The 12,058-nt window shown below is 31.1% G+C and overlaps 1 protein-coding gene across 1 annotated transcript; it reads left to right on the top strand.

Annotated features, from left to right (window-relative positions):
* Positions 1 to 6,409: 6,409 nt before the first annotated feature.
* LOC149247941 (uncharacterized) lies at positions 6,410 to 9,869 on the top strand. The gene is made up of 3 exons (XM_089455971.1): positions 6,410 to 6,633; positions 8,235 to 8,364; positions 8,481 to 9,869. Exons 1-3 carry the CDS (start codon positions 6,492 to 6,494, stop codon positions 9,451 to 9,453), a joined length of 1,245 nt encoding a protein of 414 aa, XP_089312097.1. The 5' UTR covers positions 6,410 to 6,491; the 3' UTR covers positions 9,454 to 9,869.
* Positions 9,870 to 12,058: the final 2,189 nt, after the last annotated feature.

Here is a 12,058-nt window from a genome sequence, read left to right as displayed (position 1 = left end):
TTCATGTTCCTTTGTTGTGTTTTTATTCATTTATTTTCCTTGTAATGTGAGAGAGAATAATTTAAAATCACACTCTTTTTTAAATAAAACCCTCAATCTTTCATCACCATACACACTTGGAATAAATGTAGGTGGAACTTTAATGTTTTGCAAGGTTCCAGCTAGGTAGAAACATTGTTATATCAAGGTCCCAAGAAAGTTTGTCTCGTTCTTAACCCTTGCTCTTGTTATCACTCAACAAGTTTTCTTGGCTCTAACAGAAAACTCCCTAAGGTAACATTTTCAAATGAATCTTGTAGATTGAAGGCTAGCCCCTTCAATATTGAGAGGGATCTCTCTGGTAACCTAATCACTAAGCTCAGTAACTAGTTATGTGTTCAAACAATGGCTAGATATTCAGTAGGGTTTTTGGATATTGAGTGTGGTGGTTGGGATGAAACAATTAATCCATTGGGAAATGGAGTCAACAAATGAAGTTTCAGATGTAGTTACCAATATCTTAACTCTATGAATCAAGAGGGACAGAGGCAACATAGATGGAAAATTGTACACATATGAAACATCAATTGAATGGTAGTAGAAGGAGAAAACAATCCACTATAGCAGGGCATGATACATGACTCCTGCAGGATTTGAGAGAAATATGAACCATAGCATTAAACTAATTAATTTTGTCACATAATCTCATTTAAACACCAGAAGATAATGGATAAATGATATCACTTAGAAAGGAAACTATCACATAAGCAAACTGAATAAGCACACCATCACAAGAATATTTATATCATTAACATAATATCCTAGTCCTCTTGGCACTTGGAAATATTAAAAATTTGATCACACACACAAAAAAATAATATCCAACCCCTTTTCCTTCTTTTTCATTCACTATATAGGAAAAATACATAAATTTGAGATCCACACTATTTGGACAAGTATTAATTACAATAACCATTAAGATCCAAAATAAATGGATCTAAAAGAACTGTTAACCCATATTTACTCTGATCCCCAAGTCGAATTTGATGAGGTGGACTTCAGCTATTGACTTGACATTTTTATACAAAACAAAATTTCGAAAAATATGGCAAATTTCTGAAAAGTATGCTTTAAAGAGGTGTTCATATCTCCCAAAATGTGATAGATGTGTAAACACTGAAAGAGGTTTTTCTAAATCATCTCATTCCCCACAAAAACCTCTTTCATATTTTGAAAATTCATCTTCATATTTTGGAAAACCATGTAGAAAGTGGATGGATGAAATAAGAAGTAATTAAATATTTAATCCTAAACAATAGGGTGAAAATATTCCTTCGTATCCTTCACACCATGATAGCTGGCTAAACCCTGAGAGGGTTTTTTGTATTTGGTATGTTACCAAAAGAAACCTCCTTTTGGGCACTTGAAAAGCGGTTTGGAAACTCATATTTTCAAAATTTGGCAGCACGCTATGAAATATTTTCGTAGTGCTAGTTATAGACATTCGATAGGCTCTGATTTGCTACAAAACTTATGGAAAGTTTAGATATAAATTAAATAAATTCTTTTGAAATATTTCTAAGATTTATTTCACCCTTCCATAAAGAATTTCATATGCCATTACATAACCCCTTGCACAATCAACTAATAATCATAACCTTTGGACCTTTAGGAACTAAGCTACAAACTTGGTACGAAGCACTCTCATGAAATTGTGAAATGATTTCCTAGTCACCTCCATCTTACCAGTATGCGTATCATATAGGCTTGATGTTGATTTTGGGTTGTGTTGGTTTATATGAAATTGTCTATTTGGTGCCTCAAGTTTTTTTTATTTGTTTATTAAATTGGGAGTGTTGATTTAATGATTAAAAGGAAATATGAACATTTCTAAGCATAGAGTTTCTAAATATCTATTTGTTCGTGTTTGTTTTTTCATCCTACTTATCAAGGATTGGAATTGAATCTTTATTTATTGTAAATTGTAGCTTCTATTAGTTGATAAGAATCTCACAAATGCAAGAGACATGATGACAGTGTTAAAAGATGTCATCCGTGGGAGGTATCCCATTTTGATCATTTTGGAGGACATTGAACAAGAAGCTTTAGCTACTATTGTTACCAACAAGCTCTAGGGTGTATTGAAAATGAAAATCAAATAGTTTGATGGCATTGCCATATTTGACGAGAGGTACTTTTCTATTAGAGCTACATTATCGAGATTACACATTATGACATTCCTTTTGTTCGATTTTTATCTTTTCTTATCGAGATAACACATTTATTTAAAGGGTTTTGGCTCAATGGAAGAGAACATGCTCTGCAAGAAGGATGTTGGTGGTTTGATTCCATCATAACCTAACATGAATTATTCAATGAAGAAACAAAAATATTCATATTTTATAATTTGTTTTCTAAAGAATTTTTTTTATTGTCTCTAGAGAGGCAATAACTAGGATTAAAGACATATTGTCTCTATAGGGACAATATGTCTTTAATCATAGTTATTCTCTCTTAAGAGACAAAAATGAATTGTCTATTAAGAGACAATAATACATGTATTCTATATTGTCTTTATAAATGCAAATTTTTAAGACAATAATTTCAAACACTCACTTAAAGACAATATTTAAGACAACTTAAAAGTTTTTTTTGGTCTCAAGTTAAGACAATTTACTCAAAAAATGTCTTAAATATTGTCTTAAATATTATCTTAAAACCCCCTATGTAATAGTGTGTGAATATAAGACACAAACACGCATTCATATCCCATGGGTGGTGAAGGGTGCATATATAAATGTTGGAGGGTAGTAGGATAGGGAGGGTGGTGGGGATTGAGGGTATGAATGGACATGAAACATACACATACATTTGTATGCATTAGTACATATATATCTTCACCACCATCATTCACGAATGTTTACACCCTCAAACCCAAGAAGATGAGTAAGAAGATCATCAAACCCAAGAATATGAGTAGGAAAATAGGAATACGATTTTTTGTTTACGTGATGGTAAGTGATGTGAAGAGCAAAAATATGAATGAACATGAAACATACATGTACACCCTCATCCTCACCTTTGGAAGATAAATATAGAAAGTGATGTAAAGAGAAAGAATATGAATAAACATGAAACATACATGTACACCCTCATCCTCACATTTGGAAGACAAATATAGATGAGGTGATGTGATTATATGCACTTTACATCTGTTATATATTATACACACATGCATATAATCATTTATTCTACCCACTTTCCTGTGTTTCATAATATAAATATATATGTAAAATAAACATAAAAACTAAAATAAATATATAATAAAATATTTCTCTATTTTATTTTTATAATTATGTGACATAAATTAAATAAAACATTATAGATATTTTTTATGATTATTAAATATAAAATTGAATAATAATATTTAACTTACAATTTCCTTAATATAAAAACATATAGTTGACATTTTGCGATATCTTGCTTTATGGGAGCAATACAAGTAAAATGCTCACATCACTCCAGCTATCTTAAATAGTTATTTATATAACTAATATTTATGTCATATAAAATTTAACAAAAAAATCAAATTATAACCATTCATTTTGATTAATTTCCTGTTAAACCATTACATCACTGCTTATGTCCCCGAAAAATGAATTATATAATGAATCTCTACGTTGTATAGAATGTGATGGGGTGATAGAAAATGTAGTGATATTTTATTTTAATTCATTTGGTTGTTGGGCCGTTATTACGAAGATTGTGTTATTTTTATTTGTGCGTTAGTTTTATGTATTATATTCGATTAAGTTAAAAAAACATATCGAATAAGTCATATAATGAATCTCTACGTTGTATAGAATGTAATGGGGTCATAGAAAATGGAGTGATATTTTATTTTAATTCATTTGGTTGTTGGGCCGTTATTACGAAGATTGTGTTATTTTATTTGTGCGTTAGTTTTATGTATTATATTCGATTAAGTTAAAAAACATGTTGAATAATTGATTTTAAAAAAATGTATCAAAGTTTTTATTAAGTGAAGGAAAATATTATATAATTATATAAAATATAAATTAGTATAGATTTGTTTTAAATATAAATTTAACATGAGTCTAGAGAGATACAATTAAATGTTTTGTATGGTTATTTATTTTTTTTATTTTTAGATTTTTCATCATTTTTATAATTTCAATTTAAATTTGATGAGGGATGGATAGCATTACACATCATATTGGGCTATAGAATAAACTTCACATCATAATGAGATGTAGAACGAACTTCTCTACACAATTACTATTAAAAAAATATTTTTTCTTGAAATTTTAATTTATATATAATAAATATTTAAAATTTAATTTAAAAAAAAAATAATATATATTATTATTATTAAAACATTAAAAATAAAATGGGACGCGGCCCAAAACGAAAACCGGAAATCACCGAAGAAACCATCATTCAAGGCGTAAGGGAGATAAGAAGTGGAGAGCAAACCCATCATAAGCGAAAAGGTGGCGAGAATTCTATAAGGCGGAACAGGAGAAGAATGACAGGCAACAAGAATTCGAAGAAGGTGGCGAGAGAAGGGGAGACCTGGCAGAGGAACCATAACCAACGCCTCAATCGCACCAAAATGGCTGAGAGAAGGGATAAGACAGTCCAGGCAGAGAGGGAGGCAGTAGGCGACAGGCATTTCGAACGGGGCCGCGTAAAAATCGAAATAGAAAGCTCAGATGAAATGGAGTATAGCCAGGGGGAAGGTTTCAGGAGCAAGCATTTCGAAACAGGGCAGAGCAACAAAGGAACTAAGCGAGGCAGAAAGGGCGGAAGATGGAAGACGCATGAACAGAGAGGCAGAGGTAGACCCCGACAACCAATCATCAACGAGGAGGGTAATCAGGCGCAGAGAAGACGGAAAAGGGGGAAGAAATCGATCAGCATGGCGGTGCATGAAGCTGAACAGGCTTACAATTTGGAGACAAATGTAGACATAAGGAAAATTATTGATGTCATGGAGGACAGAGTATTAGAGGAACCGTCTGACCCGGAGATGGATGAATGGACCTCGCAGCTGCCGGACCCAGGCAACACGCGAGGCAGATTAACCCTTTATCGTCGCGCTCTTCACACTTACTAGGTGCTGAAGCACCTCTTGGCAAAGGCCATGGAGCAAGTCGCGACTGAGATGGTGGAAATGGCACAGGAAACGGCGGCAGCGAAAAAGGAGGTGGCGAACGTGGAAGGGCTGCTTCGTCAACAGAACGAGCAACTCAAGGAAATCCAAGAGATGCTGAAGGAGCTGGGGAAGACCAACGACAGCAATAAATCCGGAAGAGGAAATGCGGCGAATTGAGAGGCCTGTTAACTGTCTTCTTTTTGAATTTAGAATGATACTGCTCTGGTTTTTGAATATTAGTTTGTATGCCATAGCAGTAGTAGTAAAATTGGGTCTGTTAGTAGTACTTGGAAAGAATAGTTTTATGGAAAAACCTGGCGAGATAGGGCTTAATGTCCTGCAAAGTTTTTTGACATTTTTCAGCATGAAAAACTTTATTGACTGTCTGATGAATAGGAGCCAACAGATCCGGTTTCCCAGTTGGGCGATTGAGGTTCCTAAGTTTGTACTTTTAAATTTGATGTAGATAATAGAAATACCTTAGCTTACAAAAAAAACATTAAAAATAAAATAATATTATATATATTTTTTTAAAGTTGCTCACTTATTTTGACATAGTGTTTTGTTAAAAAAGTCACCAATCCAAAATTTTTAAGGCAAAAGTCTAACTATATTAAAAAAAATTTGAACAAAAATCCAACTATATTAAAAACTAGCAGAGGCTCAATGATGATTTAAATGCCCTTAAATCAAACTACTCAACAAATCAGCCTAATCATATTAGTAATCCTAAAACTAACATAAAATTGTAAAAATATTATATATATATATATATATATATATAATTAAAAATTCTACATTCCCAAATCAGATAAACCTAAGGAAGATCTTAATAAGATATGTACATGTTGTCGCCATTGATAAATGGACAATGGAACAGAACCTAATTGCTAAATGGGGTAAAGTCTTAGTTGGCGATTGGTGTCCGGTAATTGTCGATTTGTCGTTGCTTTCTGGTAGCGTTGAAATCACATCTAACCAGCGTAACAGCGAAGCAAATTGGATAACAAGAATCAATTAAACGAACGAATGAAGTAACCAGCAGGATGTCGATACGGTACCTAAGCGAGGAATATATCTTTGCGGCTCCTATCATTTCCCGACTAGAGAGGACACGAATGCCTTCAACAGTAAGGAAGGAGAGTTATCGTCATAAAACCGAGAAGGTTGGTAACGTGTCCACGTGCTAATTGTTGGAGAATGATAAAAGGGAATCTCCTGATTCTACCTTTCTGGCTTGCCTGGCTTTGATTTCCGATATATTGCTTTGAGAGCTGAGTTGGTGATCCGAGAGAGCCAAGTCACTTAGGGCAGAGCAGTTCACGTGGCGAAAATGAGGTGCAGGGCGGTAGAAGAAGCTGCTCCCTCGAAGCTGAGAAAGGGTCTTTGGTCGCCCGAAGAAGATAGCAAACTCATCAACTACATCCTGAAAAACGGCCTCGACGACTCCTGGACCTACGTCTCCAAGCAGGCTGGTAAGCACCCACGTCTACAGTAATTTCGACAATTTTCATCTGCTAAATTCATAATGAAGCAAGCTGTATCATAGTTATCCTGCTGTATTATAGTTATCAAATTTGAATTCGAATCTGATATAATATTATAAAAATTCTGAAAGATTTTTCTTTTAATTTAAATTATTTTTAATAATATTGATATAATATTATAAAAATGTTGAAATAATTTTTTTTTATTTAAACAAAGTTTAATAATATGCATTTTAAAATGTTGAAAATATATATATATATATATATTTTTCCTGTTTTTTATAATTTCTTTATTCTTTTCAAATTTCAAATAACTCTATATTATATAAACTTTTGAATAACTCTATATAATATAACAAGTTCACATATACAATTTACCAAAGAGAATTCACATTTCCTTTTTCCTTATTTTTTTTTTTTTTTTTTTTCAAAACTCAAATCTCACCTTCAATTTTTTTTTCCCACTTCTGCAAATACATTTTTGCCCTACGTTAGGCTTTCCAGCACTCCCAAGCCTGAGTAAAATTGAAGAATGGAAAATTTTCAGATTATTTCAGTTTCATTTTCTTTTTGCATCCACGGTTATCTATATGTCTTGAGCCAGCAGAGTACGACCCCTAGTGTTTAGCGGAGTATTGGCCTTAGCAGACACCGGTGTTGAGCGGAGTATTGGCCTTAGCAGACACCGGTGTTGAGCGGAGTATTGGCCTGTAGCATTCTACGTCCACACATGAACCAATCATTCTATGTCCACACACGAAACAATCACTAGAGTAGTTGGGTGAAATTTTATTGAACCATTAGCTATCCGAATCGAATTGATGAATTTGCGAATTTTGTTTTTTAATTTGATAAATTTGGTAATTATTTCAATACACAATTCTAATGTAATGAATATTTAATTTAACTATATTGCATATGGTAAATGAGAATGTTTTTTTGGATTAATGATATTAATACAAAGTTAAAAATTTATCAATCTTAAAAAATAAATAATAAGGATGAATTAATTTTTTATTTTTAGTATTGGTATTTTTTTAGCTTTATTCTGAAAATTTATCATGTTAATTAGTTCAAAAAAATTAACCAAATTTTAATGATATAATTAACTTAAAGTTAAATTTTAACGATATGTTTAACCTAAGTTAAATTTTAATGATATAATTAATCCAAAAAACATTCTCAAATATGAGTTACAAAATTCTAAAATCTACCCTCACTTAACATATTTTCATAATATTCATATTTTCTTAACATTCTAAAAATTTTAGAAAAAAATTATTGAATTGTTTAATTAGAATGCATCCAAAATATTCTTAAATTCGAAGGAAGAAATCAATTATTTAACCTTACTCTTCTAAAATCTAACCTCACCTAACATATTTTCATAATATTCTAAAAATTTTACCAAAAAAAATAGTGAATTGTTTAATTAGAAAGCATCCAAAATATTTTTAAATTTAAAGGAAGAAATCAATTATTTAACCTTACTCTTCCCCATGTTTGTTGGGCTCAAAGCATATGCATAAGTTTGTAATCATAATGGGAAAAAATGTCTTATGCACTGCAATGCACATACATTTTCACAGGCCTACAGAGATGCGGGAAGAGCTGTAGGCTGAGATGGGTTAACTACTTACGCCCTGATCTTAAACGTGGTGCATTTTCATGCCAAGAAGAGCGACTCATCATACACTTGCAATCCATCCTCGGCAACAGGTCTCTGTTATTCTCTATTCCTGCACCTCAACTCCACTGCAATTTCTTTTTCTTTGAAAATTGATAACATTTCATTGCCTGTTCGGTTTCCTAATGTCCACCGCGTTGATGAGCAGATGGTCTCAAATTGCGGCACAGTTGCCGGGACGCACGGACAATGAGATCAAGAATTACTGGAACTCAGCCATCAAGAAGAAGCTCAGGTTGGGACACCACCCAACATCGTCTGCCCTTAGCAATGGCAATACCAAGAGCCAACCTAATACCCCATCCCAATCTCACCTGATTCGCAATAACAATTCAGTTTTTGCTCGTGATGCGTTTACGCAGTCTCAGTCAACCCAGCCGTACATTGCCGCCCCTGAAGCATACCAGACACCTAATAACAACTTCAATTCACTGACCACCGGGGAAAATCAGTTGTGTGTTCCGGGGACATTGGAATTGAAACAACTACAAGCAGGGAATCAAAATGATGAGATTCCAATTGATCCAGTCTCCACCAACAACCAGCTGGTTTCTTATTTTCAGCTGTGGATGGATGCTACTTCTACCCATACCCATGACAGCGTGTCGACTCATTCAGCTCAGGGCCTGCACACTTATAACGCTGCAGAAACATCGGCATGCGATCAGTTATTAACAGAGTCATGCAGGACTACAGTACCACGTCATGGAGCTCCTGCCTCTGGCGATTTCTGCGTTGCTTCCAGCAGCAACACCATCCCTGCTGCCTTTCGTGACAGCTGCCACACGCTGGTAGAAGAATTTGAGAGTGATGGCAATCTGTTCGTGGACGAGAATGAGATCATGATCGACTATTCGTCGTTCAAAGCTGCATCTTCTTCATGGAGTGCCAGTCATTCCTATTCAAATGCAGCCGATTGCTCTCATGTCGTCGATCCAGGAGTTTATAGTGCTCATGGACCAGAAATTAGTTTCGTGGAGGGTTATGAGAAAACTACCCGTCAGTCATACCGCTCACTTGATTGCAGCTCTCAATTTTATGCACCAGAAGCTGTTAGATGGCCAGCTGGCCAGTGCAACAATTTTCAGGCTGAGGATGATTGCAGTGATCGTCAAATTTGAGATATGACGTAAACACGGGCGTCCCGACTCCTCGAACTTGAGTAAATCCCACGCATATTGGTATTCATAGCGTGCAGTTGAGTATCAATCGCTTCAGAACAGGAGGCGTTATCCATCAATGGGATTACTCAACATTTCTTAATGAAAAAGGTAACACAAATCCAACATCTGCGATATTAAAAGGATAACCAGGTTGAGGAAGTAGACTCTTCGAGATGGAGTGTAAGGTGAGACCGGCCAAATTACAGTTTGGGCGCATGACAATATGTGTATATGTTTCTTTTTGACAGTTACAATGGGAATTTATTTCCCAAACTCATCATTTGGAATTTAATTGTATTTATGATATCCAAGTTAACACAATTATACTCTGAACATATGAAGTTTTATTTTTTTTAAATGGGGTTCTGAAAATCAAACTAACTTCAAGACCAATCCAGATCTCCATCGAGTATCTCTTAGGTTTAGGTAGATAATGCAATGTAAGTATGATGCTTGCCAAGCAGGAACGGTCCTCCTCAAATGTAACTATTACTAGTGGTCTTCAACTCACATTTTGTCACAAGTGCAAAGGTGTGGTGTCAAGAATCGTTGTAGGTACATGATGCAATGCAGTCGCGATGTTGAGAAGTGCAAAGGTATGCTGTCAAAATACACTAAATTTATTTTAGGTAGATCCTGCAATGTAATCGGGATGTTCACCATTCGGTATGGTTGGTTGATCCGTGGATACCATCTATCGCAACTACAAACAATTATATAAATTAATAACCATTATTTCATAATAAATTAAAAAATTTAAGTAATTTTGTTTTAAATTATTATTATTAATCATAATTTTTTTTTATAAATTATTAAGTATATAAATTTAAAAACTATGTAATAAGATTTTTATTTATAAAGATTCATCTTAGTATATAGTGGAGATTTTTTAATTTGTAAATAGATTTTGGTATAATACTATAGGCTAATACCATAACTTATCAATATCAAATACTCAAAAAAATTAGAAGTTATTTGAAAAGAAAAAAATCATAATTATTTTTGAGATAAATTTTAACTTTCTATAATTATCATATTAAAAATAGTTCACTAATATGTTTTAAATGTTAAATCCATAACATTTACCTCTTAATTATTAATAGTTATATGAAAAATCTAGAAACCTTATTTTAATATGCAAAATAAAAATTAAAAAAAAAAACAATTTTTTTGAAAAATCTATTTTAATATTATTTAAAATCTATTTTTAATTTGAAAATAATTTTTAAATATTAAATTTAATATTTAAATTAATCAAAAGAAAATATGTATTACATATTTTATATTTATAAACATTTTATTTCAAAAATAAAATATCAATTTTTTTCATTTTTATATTTATAGATTTTTTTTTTTAAGAATGGCTATTTTATATTTATAAACATTTTATTTCAAAAATAAAATATCATTTTTTTTTCATTTTTGTATTTATAGATTTTTTTTTTAAGAATGGCTATTTTATATTTATAAACATTTTATTTCAAAAATAAAATATCAATTTTTTTCATTTTTATATTTATAGATTTTTTTTTTAAGAATGGCAGCAAACTATGATTATTAATTTAAATTTCAAATATTAATAGTAAAGAATCAAGGTACTAGCTATTTGAGACTCTAAATTGATGTTTGAGGTTATTTTATTTATAAAAATAGAGATCTTTTCTTATGAATTAGATTATTAAAAATTATATTTAAATTGATATACAATATTTTTTTGTTATTTTAATTTATTATTTATTTTTTAAAATATTTAATTTTTACTATTAAATTTATTTAAAGTATAACTTATAAAAAATAAATAAATATATTATTATAAAATTATTTAAAATAATAAAAAAATATTTAATTTATATTCTAATATATTTTAAAAAAAATGATTTTTTATTTAATATCTTAAAAATGAATAACAATGTAATATGTATGAGAGATGAATAAGTGAAATAATTTAAATAAAATAAGAAATTATACATTTATATTTTGGTTTACATCATTTTCTTTTCCTCTCGCTCACATTAAGACTTCTAGCAGGGTAATATGCTATAAACATGATAATATATCATGTTTCTCTTTATTTTCCCACTCATATATATTTAATAGCTTTTATTATAATATATTTTAAATATTTTAAAATATAAAAATGCTCTCAATACAAAAAATAACAAATATTGTTATAAATAATAGAATTAGATTTTCAAATTTGTAAATATTTTTGTTAAGACGTGGAAATTTTGAGAACATTTTTATAATAAAAATAAAAATTTATTGTATTCAACAAATATTTATTTTATTTTATATTATTCATTCTTTAAAAAAAATATAATATAATTATAAGAGAAATATCTAAAAGAGTTCAAATTTTGTGAAACTATTTCTAAATATTAAAATACAAGTATGAGGCCTTTTTTCAATAACTTATCTTTTTATTAAAAAAAATAATATGTAAGTTTCAAATTTAAGATTGATATTTAGTTTTTATTCAACCATCGAATTCACCTAATTAATTTATGTATATGAAAGGTCTAGTTTTATAAAACCCTATCGCAAATAAAAAAATTGACATCTC

Source organism: Pinus tabuliformis, chromosome 7 (assembly GCF_031772625.1).
Source record: "Pinus tabuliformis cultivar Carrire ecotype Pingquan chromosome 7, CPIR1, whole genome shotgun sequence".
NCBI classification, from domain to species: domain Eukaryota; kingdom Viridiplantae; phylum Streptophyta; class Pinopsida; order Pinales; family Pinaceae; genus Pinus; species Pinus tabuliformis.
The sequence above is the reverse complement of the archived record's forward strand: the minus strand, read 5'-3'. Positions and strand labels throughout refer to the sequence as shown.